Source organism: Cyprinodon variegatus, unplaced genomic scaffold (genome assembly GCF_000732505.1).
Source record: "Cyprinodon variegatus isolate N-32 unplaced genomic scaffold, C_variegatus-1.0 Scaffold123, whole genome shotgun sequence".
Taxonomy (NCBI): domain Eukaryota; kingdom Metazoa; phylum Chordata; class Actinopteri; order Cyprinodontiformes; family Cyprinodontidae; genus Cyprinodon; species Cyprinodon variegatus.
The window spans coordinates 841,872-857,281 of record NW_015150576.1 but is presented as its reverse complement, the minus strand read 5'-3'; the positions used below and the strand labels follow the sequence as shown (position 1 = coordinate 857,281).

The window sequence follows — 15,410 nt, the reverse complement described above, 5'->3', positions numbered from 1 at the left end:
AGGTTGAGAGAACCTGTCCATGATGAGCAAGCATGAAGCGACAGTGGAGAGGAAAAACTCCCTGTTGGGAAGAAACCTCTGGCAGAACCAGGCTCAACATGGCGGTCTTCTGTCAGAGGAACACAGTGAGAGTCCAGGAGGAATTACTTTCTGATGAAGCTTTAGCTACGATGGTGGAGGAGGGGCTGGAGGTGGGTTGAAACGGTGTCATCTGAATGAAGTCACGCAGCGTATCCGCTGCCTGCGAACAGGAGCAGACATGTGCGAATCGGAGGCCTTTTAAGATGAACTTTGAATGCCGATTGGCTTTCATGGAGATGTGATTCAAAGCTGATTGGCTGTGTCACAGGTGGATGTAGGAGAGCAATTAATTTCTTCAGCTGAACTTCCGCCTATGACAATACCTAGATATTTTACCTGTAATTTAATATGTATATTATGTATGGATTACAGTGTTTGATTGTGTAATGGCAATAGTTGAAATTTATTTACATTAACTGCTTTATTAAATCTGAAGGGAATGGAATTTCTGCTTCATTTTTTTAAAAGGGTGGAATCATCAATTAACTAATTATAATTTGTTAATTCAACACTGAGAAAAGGTTTTTTTTTTATCACTTTTCATAATACAGATTGAAAGAAGTTCAGCATCCAGAATAAACAATAATGGGGAACATCCACAGCCTTGTCATAAATCTCTTTTAATAAAGTACGCCTACTATATGTAACTCAACCATTTATGCCTTTATATAAAATTGCGGTCACCTTTACAAATTTATTGCCGAATCCAAAATGATGTAGGGTTTTTTTAAGTATAAATGTGTGATTCAAAGAATCTAAAGTTTTGTAAAAATCTAAAAAAAGAATAAAACCCTCTTTTTGTATCAGTTCTTTTTATTCCATTAAATCAAGTAACAATTTTATTTATTTATTAAATAATTTATTATGAATGAATTGTCCCTTGAAAACCCTGACTGTGATTCACTAGTTAGTTCATAATAATAGTTAGTTAAGAACAGCTGAGAGGCCTTTTTTTAAGTCAAGACTGAGAATATTTTATAATCGACATTAAGCAGAGGTATCGGTCTGAGGTTGTCCAACAACCTTTGATCTTTCCCAGATTTGGGGATTAAGATTATCAGCCCCTGCCTCATACTTGCTGTCAGTTCACCCTTTTCCAGACATTGCTCAATTTATTTAAACAGGATTTACCTGATATCAGCCCAGAAATGTTGGTAAGAATCGGTTGTGGGTCTGTCTGTTCCCTGGACTTTTATTCAGGGACATTTTGCTAATAGCTGCATCTAACTTGTTACTCCTAAAATCAAGTAGTTTCACATAACCTTTTAAAGGTTGTGGAGTAAGTTCTTTGATTTGTTCAAATAATGAAGCATCAATGTTCCAATAAAACTCATAGATGGACTCATAGAGGGTAGAGTAAAATTTAAAAATCTCTTTTTCAATTTCCTTCAGATCTTTGCATTCTGTTGCATTCATTATGAGACAAGCTACTGATTTTCTTTCCTGTCTCCTTTTTTCTAACTTGCAAAAGTTTTTTTCACCCTCCTCTAACCACTTGGCTTTAGATCTTATGAAAGCGCCTCTAGCTTTTTTCAAATAAGTTTTATCTAGCTGATTTTGAAGCTGAATAAACCTGATCTTATCCTCATCGTTATCCTCCAATGAACCACAGCATTGTGAAATATCCCTCTGAAGGCTGCTTTCATAATGTTCTCCTTTTCTTTCTGTATTTTTTGCTAAAATAAATCAAACATTTTCTAATTTCAAACACAATATATATTTCCAACTGTTAATATAATTTTTAAATGTTCCACGCCTTTCCATACTCTGAACAATTTCTTCTGAACAGTAGTCCCCATTAATCAATAAACCTGCATTAAACTTCCAGTAGCTCTTGTTATTGTGTAATTTTATGGAGGGTTTTAGTGCTAAGATTATACAGCTGTGGTCTGAAAGTGGTGCCTTAGAAATGGTTACAGCTGAAACACACTTGGCTATTTCGAAATCAACAATCCAATAAACAATTCTAGATTCTTCATTCTACCAGGGCTTAGATATATCCAGATATCAATCAGATTATTTCTCGCATGATATTACAGATAATCTCGTTGAGTCATTCCTTTCATCTGGACTCATATTCCCGCTTACAGGATTTTAAGCTGCATTATGAAATCAGTTGCACTGTCCATTAACATGATGTTTTTCAATTTGTCATTGTATCCATAGACATTTGTAATTAAAAAAAAGTCAGTCTTCTGATTTTAAAACCACACGTATCCACTGACCAGCTAGATCTGTTTTATGTTATAAAATTTCCCTGATTTCCCTGGAAACCGGATAAAGGAGAATGCAACACTACCAGATTTATTTGAACCATGACTGAATAACGTCTTTTCGTTTCAGCCCTGTCTACTGAATGAGTTTTTGTAACAAAAAGCAGTGACAGTTTTCCCCTCTATGGAACAAAGAAGTGTCTTTCTTTTAACAATAATTTAAAGAACTGAATGAAAACGTATTAATCATAATGAAAACACATAGGAAAAAAATGCCTAAACACAGTTATAGGCTGAACTCCTCAGCCTACTAACAGCAGTTAGCTTTTGTTACCAATAAAGCAGTGAGTAACATCAACATGTCCGTCCTGAGAACTTCTCCGTCTGGATCTGTTAGCCTTCTTCATCCTGAGACCCTCAATGAAGATGTGTGTCTGCTCAGTCTTAGGCCACATCTTTCTCCTTTCTTTCAGGTGTTCTTTTGGCATCATCTATGCAAACTGAATCACCGTTTTTTTGCAAACATCCCAGCCTTTACTTCTCTTCCAGATGTCTTCTTTCACTCATCTGTGGGTGAAGAGAAAAATCACGTGTCATTTTCTGTTGTTGGTCACTGCATCTTCCATTTTTCCTTTTAGCTCAGCGAGAATTTTCTGAGGAATGTGAATGACTTTTGTACAGTTGTCCTCTCCCCTTCTTTCCTCCAAACCTCTGATGCACAGACACCATCTCATTCGATATGTTTCTTGTTCTGGCACTCGCTCTCTCAAATCAGAAACTTTTTTCTTTGTGAAAACCCTTTTTTGCTTCAATCTTTTCACAGTTTTTCTTTACATTCTTAAACCTCTTCTGCATTGAAATGGACTGCCTTTGATAAACTAGCAAGCAGTGTGCTCCTCTGTCTCATCTGCTTCTTCAGATCCACAACCTTAACCTCCACTCTCTTCAAGATTAAAACGGCTTGAAGAATGGCTTCATTTGAAACTAGATTCACTCATTTTTATCTGGTTTTGTTTTCTTCCCTGCCTGAGTCTTACACGGAGCTGGATGAGCAGAGTTGCCATCACGCTTCCGCTTGTTAACCCTGTAATGCTAAATGTATCGTATTTGATACATACGGTTTCTGAAATGTTTTGCATAAATTAATGGTAAAAACTTTGCTCAAAATCCTATTGTACACAATCAGGTATACCTGATAACAGCCAGTAGAAGACTACACAAAAAATAATCTTGACTTATCGCATAGTAATAAATTATTAATATCAAAAATGTATTTCTGTTTTTTCTTTTTACATACTTTGTTAAAAGGGCAAATAAGGAATTCAAACCCAAAAAAAGTAATTTTCTGTTTTGTTTTATTCTTGGATCAGGCTTTAAAGGGTTAAACTGGGAGACCTCCGTCGCAAAGTCACGTACCACATTCCTACCAACATGGTCGAGTTTGGCCTCTTTCAGATTCTCTGGAGTTCAGTTTGAATTTGCAGTTTTCATCACTTTCTGAACCTCCATCAGTAAAAGGAGATGGCTGGAAAATTACGAAATGCAGGCAAAATTTTAGGACCTTTGTAGTTTTGTGTGGAAGGGTTACTGCAACCCTCCTCTGAGTTGCTTAATGTCGTTGAAAGTGATGCAGACCCCCTAAGGCCATGACAGAGGTGTCATTCAACTAGTTATAAGTTTACGTATAGGAACAAAAGTCATTAAAATATTTGATAAGGGTTAAAAAGTTACTTAGTAATGGTTTAAAGGTGTAGGTGTAGTTTCACAAATAAAAAAGACCTACCCTCTCCACTTAAAAAAAATGCACATGCACAACCCTGTACCTGCTCCCGAGAGAGAACGCCTACAGTATTAAACACCTGCAAGAGCATGCACAAGCCCATTTCTTCTCGTTTTACTAGCAGGGATGTGAAATGGATTTCTCCAAATAGCATGCCAAACTTTACATGTTGACTAGAAACTGCAACTGAGGCATCAGTGGGAAGCCGGACCCGTGCTTTCAGTGTACACCATCTCATAAAAGAATCTCCCAAAAACACTCAGGTCTTGTTTATCTTTACTGAGGCCTTTCTCTTCTTCTTATACATTTCGTAGACACATTTTCTCTTACGAACCCTCTGCCATTTTCAAAGAATGAGAAAGCGAGTTTCAATGACTGGCTCAACTGTAGCTCACCACAGATATATGCCTGAAAGTGCGCATGTGCATAAAAAGATAGCTACCTAAGGATGAGCACATAGGACAGCCTTATGTAAACATATCACCAGAATGATTGACACTTAGAAGGACCACTTATTTAGATGATCCACCCTGAAAAAGAACATTCTCCACAAGTCAAATTCAGTTTAAAACTTTGTCTTAAGATACTTTAACAATATAAAAACCATGTATCATTTATCCATTATTGGTTTAGGGTGCAACATGAAAATCAGAGAAACAAAAAAGCTTAACCATTGCAGGGACATATATGGATGAAGACAACTGTAAAATGTTTAATTAGAAATTAATCTACTTTAAGGCAATATCTAAAGAAATGACTCAAGATTCTGGTTAACATTCTAATTGTTACCAACAAAAGGACAGAGTTTAATGTTCCAACTGACAATGATGCTGGTGTGAAAGCTCTATTTTCCATTATTTATCATGTCATTTAAATGGGTCTTTGTTTCAGCTTGACTGTTAGAGGTGAGGAAGAAACCACACAGAGATCAACCTTTGAGCAGCGACCTGAGGAGAACTCTAATTGTGAAGAAAGGTAAGCCTCCATCCCTTCTTTAAAAATGACTTCAACAAAATCAAACCGTCAATAAAAACTTAAATGCTAGTTTATTTCCCAGCCTGAAACCCAATCTGGACGAAGCTCGTTCCTGGGCGGTGTCGTTTGAAAGGCTGATGAAAAGTGCAGCTGGGCGAAGCTGCTTCAGGCAGTTCCTAAGGACGGAGTTCAGCGAAGAGAACATGATGTTCTGGCTCGCCTGCGAAGAGCTGAAAAAAGAAACCAATAAGACTGTGGTTGAAGAGAAAGTCCGCCAAATATATGAGGACTTCATCTCTATTCTTTCCCCTAAAGAGGTGAGACACAGAAGACATGTCGGTCAGGTCTAACATTATGTCTAATATGGATAAATTTAGAACAAAACTCATTAGGAAATAATTAGACACAAAATGAATCATCTAATGAATGAATTATGTAGTTATTAAATGATTCAGTCTGGGGATTCATCTGCCTTGCTGTTTTTTTTTATCCTAATAGACCTCAAAGTTGGAAGATTTTCCACTAACTGCAGCTTTACGTTGAAACATCAGTAGCCGTTCAAAATTCCCCACTTTCCTTTATGGGCCCTTGGCTGGCCCCCTGCAGTACCTTTTTAAACATCAATCTTTGTACTAAAATATACTGTCATGATTTGTGGACATTAAGATCTAAAGAGAAGTGCCTTCTGCTGGTCAGACCCTGTAATTCAGTGAAAGGGTGGAATCAGAGTGAAGAATCTTCACACCCAATTGGTGGAAGTTGGAGGGCATTTTGCTGAGAGTTGCAGGGAAGTGGGCTGCCATTCGGTTGGCATTTGACTGAGAAGGGCCTTTTTTTATGGCTGCTACTGTAGTCTTCCAGACTATTTTGGAGTCTTTCTGGGATTAATAAATTGAATAACAGATTGGTCTCAGAAATCTGTTACTGTAACCATAATGTAAATGGCCAGAAACCTGGATTAATCAGTTTGTGCAGCAATGAAAGACAGAAAACAAAAGAGCTAGATTCCTGCTTCCATCCGTTTTGGCATGTTAGTCAGACCATCCCACTAATACCACCATCTTTGTCTTGTTAAAAAGCTTCTTTTTTAAAAGGTATGATGGAGTATTCCAACGATAGTCATCTGTGTCCAAAACACAGAACTGCAGCGCTCTTCTGCTCGTTCTGGCAGCTCCTGCTCATACTTGACATCTTTTTTTTTTTACATGGATGCCCTTGACACTACAACATTAGAAACAGCACAGGGACTTCCGACCCAAAGTACATTCAGAAACAATAGGCTATAGGCTTATACACTGCAAAAAATTTAAATCTAGATAAGTTAATTTTTACTTAGAATAAATGCATATTTTTCTTCAGTTGAGGAGGTAAGTGAGACACTTTGCCAATACAATAAGACATTTTACATTTAAAATAAGAAAAAAAAAATTGCATTGTCTTGTTTCAAGTGAATATTATCTAATTGTATTCTTAGAGTAAAACTACTCAGTCATAATTAGCAAATCATCCTATTTTCCTACTTAAATTAAAGGTAAATACACTTAATTTAAGACATTTTTACATATTTCTAGATCATTTTTGTAGTGTAGATGCATCTGTACTTAACTACTGAGGTGTCTGTCGACTCATCAAATGACGTTTGAGTCCTAAAGGTTCGAATAAAAGAGCTACTGTAAAGATATTTTTCAGTAAAGGCTTACAAAAGGTATCCTTAATAAAACTGCTAACTCTTCCATTGATGCAGTTTTTTCCCAGTCTCTGTCTAACTGTTGAGTCATCAAAAGCGAAAAGAAGAAGCTGAGGCCTGCAGTGTTTTAATTGTTGTTCTGACCTCATGAATGATGAGTTTAATCTTTCCTTTGATTGGGTTTTTCTTCACCTGTTGACAATCTGTACAACTCAGATTTGTTGGATTCCCATAATCATAGAAACCAAACTGAGAAAAAATCAGCAGTTTTTTTTTTTTTTTTTATATTAGTTATCCGATTCTTCTGTTCAGTTGATCAGAGCTGATTAGCATTCAAAATGGCACTTCCTAATCAAAGGCCAGCCGAATGGCAGCCCACTTCACTGCAACTTCCAGCTATTGGGTGTGAATATTGTTTTACTGACTCCACCTTTTCACTGAATTGCAGGGTCTGACCAGGAGAAGGCACTTCTCTTTAGATCCAATCCACAAATCATGACAAAATATTTCAGTACAAATATTGATGCTTTTAAAGGAATTGTAGGGGACCAGCCGAGGACCAGCTACTGTATTTGGTTAAGTTCAGCATCACACCTGGTTTCTCATTCTCTCTGCCCTGCAGGTCAGCTTGGACTCCCGCGTGCGAGAGGTGATAAACCGCAACATGTTGGAGCCGACTTCGCACACGTTCGACGACGCTCAGCAGCAGATCTACACTCTGATGCAGAGAGACTCGTACCCTCGCTACATAAACTCCTCTGCATACACAGATCTGCTGAAGAGCTTGGAGGAGCCTCCCCCTGAGCCATAAATCCCCTTCACTCCCACCCACACCGTTAGCTTTTCAGCGCATGCATAAGCCCCCCCCACCCTCGAAACACACACATACTTTTAAAAACGGGAGCAGCTTTTTGTGTAAAAAGGTCAGAGACCTGTTATTTATAGAAAGACAGACAGACAGGAAAGTGAACGCAGCTGAAAGCCAGTCTTTATCTAGAGGGTAGCTGCTGTTTATTTCTGCGTGATTAGTGGATTTCCAAATCCTTGACAGCAGCCGAGAACAAGGATGCTACGTTCAGCATCTGTTACTGTAATCGTTTAGACAAAAAAAAAAAAAAAACATATCTATATTTTTATACATATATAAATATATTCCCTAGCGCTTGACATTGCACTTTTCTACCTTATTTAAAGCGGGAAAGCATGTATCTGTGAGCACTGCATTTGTATTTAGGTATATTGTGAGCCTAATGCATATTCAGTTCTTGTAGAAAACCTTTAGGTTTTATTTAAATGTACCTTAAGAAGAAAAGAAAGTGCCTTGGAACAACATCTTCTACACAAGCACCTTTTAGTCTGACGTGAACGGTGCGACATTGAGTTCACATGTTGGTGCTTTCAGCTCTTCTCAAAGAATAAAAAAAAGAAAAAGGTTTTTACAACTCGAGCTGATACCCAGAAATTTATCTTGTCTCTGTGTTTCAATACTGTGATATTAGTCATATATTTGATTTCAACAGAACAGGGAAAAATATGCTGAATTCATGACCTTAAACACTGATATATTTATGTATGATTAAAAAAAGGGGAATTTGTGTGAAATAGCTATTTGAATTCTTATGAATAAAATAAAGCACAATTGTATGTTCTTGATGACGTGAGCATCAACCAAATGTTAAGTGATTTTATTCTTATTCCTATTAGGTAGACCAGGTAATCCATATGAACATCTTACACAGATAGAAAATACAAATGATGTGCAAGAACATTCTGAATGTGGGGCTTATTAAGATGTATTATGTTTCTGCTTCTAGGTTGGATTGACTATTCGTTTAATAATTAGTCATTCATTTAATTTTTTTTTCAGGACAGCTGGCTTGGATTTGAGATACACCTTCTTACCCTTTTGATTCAATTTTGTTTAATCAGGTTTTACCTTGACTACATGGAGTGTGTAGCCACCAACAAGCTTCTAGTCTCATTCTGTCTTATTTTACCTCTTTTCATGGCAGAATCTGCCTAGCTGATTACACTTTGTCAAGCACCGGCTCAGACATTATCTATAATTGAATTTTTTACTATAGGGTTAAGGTCCAGAAACCTAATGTTGGCCTGCTTATTCTCTTTCAAAAGTAGTTTGGATGATAAACTGAATAATTTATGATAAATGAACGAACAATAATTAGGATGTGTTTGGAATAATTCACACTGTTCAGCTTTCAGTCCTCCAACTGTTGATTTGAGACACTGATGGACTTTGAGTAGTCCCCACAGTATGATTCTGCCACCACCATGCTTAACAGTTGGTGGAATGTTTTTAGCTTTTAAAATGCAGATCTTGTCAATCTGGCCAAGTAGGTCAATCTAGCTCACATGGCAGTAAGCCGTTCTAGAATCTAAGTGGTGGTTTAGTGTTTATAGAGCGGAGTGTCTGTCTCTCAGACCTCAGAATGTCATTCTGGATCCCTGGGCAATACTTTAAACCTCACAATGGTCCCTGTGTGTTAATAAGTGCAGCTGCCCAAGGCTCCCTCAGGGATGAGTTAAGCATAAAGGACACAATTCTTCACTTTGTTTTATAAATGGATATTTCCATTTCCTCTTCTAGAATGGGTGGCAAGTATCCTCTTAGAGTGAAAGTTTTAGTCGGAAGGTTAAAACTTGGACAGAAGTGGTAAATAAATGGAATTTACTGAAGACTTTTTTTTGTCGCACTGTTCACTTAAAACAAGAACCAATCGCCTCACAATCGCGCACCCGTATGCAGGGTTCGGCCGGGAACCTCTGGCAGAAATGAACTGGAATCATCCCAGACTTTTCAGATTACAAGGACAACATTCTACCCTCTAACCTACCCCAATATGGTATGTCATTAGTACCATGAACCCACAGATTAAAGCATGCTAATTACCCTCTCAAACCTCCTCCCTCAACCATTTTGTAAACTTATGGATTAGACTTTAAAGTCCAAAGAGACCAAACTAACTTAAATGAAATAAAAAAATGAAATACAAATGTAAGACCTTGAGGAGAATTGATATCACCCAGGAAATGCCTGGTCAGTGCATCTCTAGAAACAAGGCAGTTTTACTAATAATACTCAGATCATTAAATATGCTACTAATAAAAAACATATTTGAAATACAACAGCTTTTTACAATACATAATTTATTGTAAGAGGTTTGAGTATTTAACTCAAAAGTTTAGCCCTAGTTATTTTAATACATATGGTTCCTACAAAAAAAGTCTCAGTGGCAACATGCTTTGCAATCAAGCTCCTAGCGTCCCTCTACTGTTGCACAGGGTTGAGTCTGTGGCTCCAGTGCGTTTGCAGCATTGCCTCCTGTTGCAGACTAACAGGAACTGCCAGGGCCACATGGTCTATGGAGTAGCAGCAGATTTACTGTCAGGTCCATGGTTGTAAAGTCCAGCGAATCTCACAGATTCAGACTCGAACAGTACCGAGTAGGTGAGTGGGGGGGGCACTCTTTCTTCACTCATCGCTGATGTCAGGAAGCTGCTTCTCTATGAACTGCTTGACGTCAATCAATTCCTGCAGAGGTAGAAAATGATGCAGACTATATCTCTGACTGAATCAGAGGTTTTGTTACTCAGGGAGCGCCGTCTGCACACTGACCTCTGGGCGCACACTGTGAGGTAGGCCCCGGTACGATTTAAAGGTGATGTTGGACGGGTTGATGAGGCTTTTCATCTTCTCTGCCGTCTGGACACCAAACATAAACGGGACCAAGTTGTCAGCTTCCCCGTGGCATTGTAGGACATGCATGTCCTTGTTAGCACTGTTGGCTGCCGCCTAAGGATAAAAGAGATTAGGACCGTTCTTATGATCCAATTAGGACAGATTATGAGCAGGAATGGAATACCCCTACAGTGTATTTTCATTAAAGGGGTGGTTCAGCAAAAAAAATGCTTTGTGTGTTAATTTTTAAGAATATTTTCCAACTTTTAAGGTCACTTTCTGCTCCAGAGTATTAGTGTAAACTCATTCTTACTAAATGCTAAAAATAAAAAAGGTTTTATTATGTTTTCCTACCTCAGGGAAGGATTTACGGAGGGGAAGCCAACAGCTCAGAGCGACCACACCGGCGAGCTTCTGCTGAGATGTCAGAGCCGTGTAGAGAGATAAAGCTCCACCCTGAGAAAAGCAAATCAATAGTTATTAAGAACAAATCATTACTTTCACCCACACAGACAAACACATTTCCAAATTAGAGGAGAAGCCGAGTTTAGGACTATTAGTGTCTATATACAATACAAAAGATTCTGTATTCATGTCAAAAAACTGTTTATATTTTCTAAACATCCAAAAAATAAAAAAATAACAACTTATTTCAAATGTCATACTTTTCCAGGCTTTTAAAGGGACATTCTATATAAACTATAAAAAAAATGGAACCATTTAAGCCATCATTTATATACATTTTGAGCTTTTAATTGCCAAGGTTTATTCAATTTTTTTTCATTAAAATTATTTCTTAACCACTATAGCTTTACATTTTAAATGATTTGTTTTACTTTTGTTTTGAAATGATCCACCTATTTCATATCTTTGAAACACTGTATCAAACATTTTAATGATTAAAATGAAAGCTGAATTCAGTGAATTTCTCCATCTTCCCTGACAACTGATCAGCTACAGGGAAAGTAAACCATCTTCCTGTTTGTTAAATATATAAACAGTAAAAAATTCGCTAGAAAAAGTCTTCCCTGGATCTTCGTTTTATAGAAGCTACCTTAAAGAGCCCAGTAACAGCAACCTTCATTTGATTATCCTGACCAAATAAGCTAATATTTAGAGTAAAATAAATTTTAGCCAAGTTCTCAGCCAAAGCCTTACACTTTAAATTATTTGATTCAGACAAATACATGTTATATAAACAATCTTGTATATGAGACTTAAATAACACAGTTTCAAAACAGGGCACGAATACCTGAGAAAACCCCCCCAGGATAATTCTGTGTGAGGGAATCCCATTCTTCACTTCTTGATCTATCAAAGCTTTAACTGCAAAACAAAATAAAAAATATATATATATCAATGGAAAACATGGGCGCAAAGCAGGACTAGAAAAAAAAAAAAACATCTGATTAATCCTGATTTACTGATTGCTGAAATAACTGTTTGCTAATTTAGTTATAAATAAAGACAGGCTCTAAAACCTGCCATTTTCTAAAAAGAACAATCTACTGAAAGCAGTAATTAAGGCAAACCTGAATAAACATTTAAATGCAATTTGCATTTAAAATGTAAAAAATTATGTATCCTTCAAGAGGTATTGTTTAAGCTTCACCCGGCTCAAATACTGTAAAAAAGAAATGTTTTAATAAAGCTACTTTTGCTATCTGATGATTCTTTGATTGATTTAAAAAAATAATATTGACAGATTAATCAATTATCAAAATAACCTTTACTTGCAGACTTAGTGCAAGGCTTGTTTAACTCTTAAATAAACGTACTGTTCTTTGAAGCGCTCTTGATGCCAGCCTCGTCCTCTTCTGCATCTGGGCTCAGAGAGTAGATATCAAACCTGTAAATAGTAGAATAAACACAAGTTTTTTTTTCATCAGCCTGAAAAAAAACACAACACTCCACTGCAGCAGTGTCATGTTTCCATAAAACTACCAAATAGTAAATGGCCTGTGCTTATATAGCATATTTTTAAGTCAGAAAACTTGACCAAAGCGCCATACACTGGCGCCACCAGTCCCTCTGACCACTATCAGTAGACAAAGCAGTTGAAGTTGGTTCCCAAGGATACAACGACACTGGAAGCTGCAGCCGGGTGCTTGAATCTACAACCCTCTGGTTGCCAGGGTAAACTCCTTCAGCCGACGCCACTGTTGCCCAAACAAGCAAAAGCTGCGCCATAACAGCGATATAGTATGCCTCTCTAATAGAAAAACTTAAATGATAGCAACTCATGCATTAAATAATCAGCTAGTGACATCAATCAGAGGATTTGTTGCTCTCCTGATATCAGTGGGAAAAAAATAAAATCTCTTTTCAGTCAAAACATTGTATCCAGGGGTAAGCAGGTCATGCTCAAAACACAGCTGACTGTGTTGATAATGTTTCAGAAGGAAGGAAACTCCCAAGTTGGATACTTACATTTAAAGATGAAGTTGAAAGTTTTAAAAAGTTTGATTTTTTTCTAATCATAGATGTCAGCTGCTCATTTAGCTTGTCTTTCTCTTGAAGAGGTTGATTATGTCTTAAAATAAGGTACAGAAATGTTGGCAACTTTTTGGAAATCTCACAGTCGAGCTCATCTCCTATTAAATACATGAATTATGTTTTAGTAAAACTAGTCTTTCTAAACCATTGATCGGGGATGTAAAGAAGAAGTTTAATATATCAACTCTGTAAAAATGTTGTTTGAAATATGAATGAAATTGTTTCTCAATCAAAAAAGGAGGCAACTTTAAACAGTTAATGATTGATCACGACAGAAATCTGAAAAGCTCTTGTAAATTGACATTAAAAGAATGAATGATTTAACAATATGACACATAAAAGCAAAGAGTTTTTTTTCTAAAATAAATATATCCTAAAAACCAATCTATTACCACATCTACATGTTGAGTTGTAAAAAAAAAAAGGAAGTAAAATACAATTTAGATTTTGAATGAGAAGGAAATATGCTTCATTGGATCGTATGTAAAGGTAAGGCTGCACAAAAACCTGCAAGATTTGAATATATTTCTAGAGTTTAATTAATGGTCTGGCAAAAAAAAAAAAAAAAAGACTTGTCAATTCAAATCCCTCCAAAGGTTTTATAAAAATAAAACATTTTACTAACTCTAGTTCTTAAAAAGCAAACATGAGTAATCAATAATTTTTTTTCTGTAAATAGAAAGAATAGAAAGCACATCCAAAAATCTCAATAGTTTGCCATTTTCATACCATAATAAAAATAATCAAACATCCAATTTAAGAATTTAATAACACCAATAATTAGAATAATAAATAAATGACTATTAAAATCAGGGAATGGACTGAGACACTCACCAGGAAGGCATGGACATCCTCATGTTCAGAGAAACTGGCATGGTGGGACTGCAGGTTAAGACAGGTTTCCATCAGTTAATGTGAATTAAAATAAAACTATTCTGCCAATAGAATATGAGGACTTACGCATGAGGAAATATATATTTCACATGAGGTGTTCTGATGCCCGCGAATTCCTCTGCCCAGCCATGCCTATCAAATGTTAAACAACAAATAAACTCAAGTGAAACATATTCGGCTCACCTTTAATATCAACAATTCTATGAGGTTTTCACATACCCGGTATCACCAAGGCCATGCAGAAAAATGACCTATAAAACAGAACAAACAGGTCTAAAACCATGCAGGTATGGACTGACAGCTGCCAGCATGAAGCAGCAGCTGTATTTTTTTCCGACCTGTCAGAGGAGGGCTCGATAAACTCACCGCCGCGGTTGCTTTCCGGACAGCAGGCACTATGGCAGGTAGAGGAGTTGACATGTTGTTACCGCACATACAGCTCTGAGGCAGCTACAAGTTAGCCCCTCTCGGCTCAATACTGACACCAAGTAGGACTTTACACAGCAATAAACCCAAAGACGAAGGAGAATATTTCAGCTGTGAGCTACCCGGCTTGTTTAACTGAATCCAGATTTTCCTTCTGGAAGATGAAAATCCGTTGTATCGGCCCTCCAGAAGCTCCCAGGTCTGCCTGACTACAACAAGCTGTAGTGTCTGACCGCTTTAGCCCCGCCCCCGGAGCAATCTGATTGGTTCTTCTTTGTGAGGTTTAATAGCGGTTAGCAAATAACTTAAATGCACATTATCGCCACCTACCGGTATGGATTGTGGAACAAAATGACAGTATTCTAGCTAATTACCTGCTTTACTTTATATCCTAAATATAATAATCGAACATCCTCTATCTTTATCTGATATTAATGTTATTAATAATTAAAAATTATAAACAATTAGAAACCTTTATGTCTCATTCTTAATTTAAATACTATATTCTTCTACTGTCCCTTTTATCTATTAATTTTATTACATTTTCTAACCCATCCATATATTAATTAAATCACTGTCGATTTACTATTAAATATCTTAAATTGTTTTGTATAATGAACACCTGAACCAATACCCAGATGTTTCTTTTCTTCCACCAGATGTTCTACTTCTTCCATCCATCTCCAACCATGTTACACAAATAACTTCTTTGAGTCCCAAAAACTTTTCAGCTCCTCTGGCAATGATTCTGATTTTCTCTGTCTTATGCTTGGGTTGGTCTGTGCAGTTAATATTGACATGCACTGTGAATAGAATGAGTTTCTCTGGTGTTGGAACGAAATGAACTTCTCTTTCTGCTTTATTTTGCTTTTGTACCTGATTCTGTATTTGATTCATTTCTCCATATTTGATTGATTTCTCCAGTCCTTTGTCCTAGAACTCTCTTCTCTGATTGTGTGTAGATTATATTTGTTGTTATTTTAACCTGTTGTATCTCCACTGCCTTCTTTCTCACCTCACATCCTTCATAGTTGCATTTTGAACACCTTTGCCCTCCCCTACAGACTGCTGCCATGTGTCCATAGCGCTGACACCTGTAGCACCTGAGTGGAGGCGGAATGAAGGGCTTAACTGTTTTAACTATTTTAACTCTCTCTG

The 15,410-nt window shown here is 36.9% G+C and overlaps 2 protein-coding genes across 3 annotated transcripts in view; one reads left to right on the top strand and one right to left on the bottom strand.

Moving 5' to 3' along the window:
- LOC107085374 (regulator of G-protein signaling 20-like) overlaps positions 1-8,454 on the top strand; it is a 20,668-nt gene extending 12,214 nt beyond the window's left edge. The window contains exons 3-5 of the mRNA XM_015375656.1: positions 4,966-5,049; positions 5,132-5,366; positions 7,359-8,454. Coding sequence (XP_015231142.1) covers positions 4,966-5,049; positions 5,132-5,366; positions 7,359-7,547 — 508 coding nt within the window. The 3' untranslated portion in view covers positions 7,548-8,454. The remainder of the gene's footprint in view (positions 1-4,965; positions 5,050-5,131; positions 5,367-7,358) is intronic.
- A 137-nt stretch (positions 8,455-8,591) lies between these two features.
- lypla1 (lysophospholipase I) lies at positions 8,592-14,481 on the bottom strand. 2 transcript variants are annotated; one of them, XM_015375655.1, is made up of 10 exons: positions 14,193-14,481; positions 14,046-14,077; positions 13,893-13,958; positions 13,767-13,814; positions 12,215-12,285; positions 11,689-11,762; positions 10,791-10,892; positions 10,374-10,550; positions 10,199-10,289; positions 8,592-10,117 (listed from the first exon to the last, which is right to left on the bottom strand). In XM_015375655.1, exons 1-9 carry the CDS (start codon positions 14,259-14,261, stop codon positions 10,230-10,232), a joined length of 699 nt encoding a protein of 232 aa, XP_015231141.1. In that variant the 5' UTR covers positions 14,262-14,481; the 3' UTR covers positions 8,592-10,117; positions 10,199-10,229. The 2 variants fall into 2 exon arrangements, with proteins under 2 accessions (XP_015231141.1, XP_015231140.1); XM_015375654.1 differs by having other exon boundaries at positions 8,592-10,289.
- Positions 14,482-15,410: the final 929 nt, after the last annotated feature.

Coding starts and splice junctions, on each gene's coding strand:
- lypla1 (XM_015375654.1), bottom strand. CDS start 14,261: ATGTGCGGTAACAACATGTCAACTCCTCTACCTGCCATAGTGCCTGCT. Junction 13,815..13,892: donor AAATATATATTTCCTCATGC/GTAAGTCCTCAT, acceptor CTTAACCTGCAG/TCCCACCATGCCAGTTTCTC. Junction 10,551..10,790: donor TCCGTAAATCCTTCCCTGAG/GTAGGAAAACAT, acceptor TTTTATCCTTAG/GCGGCAGCCAACAGTGCTAA.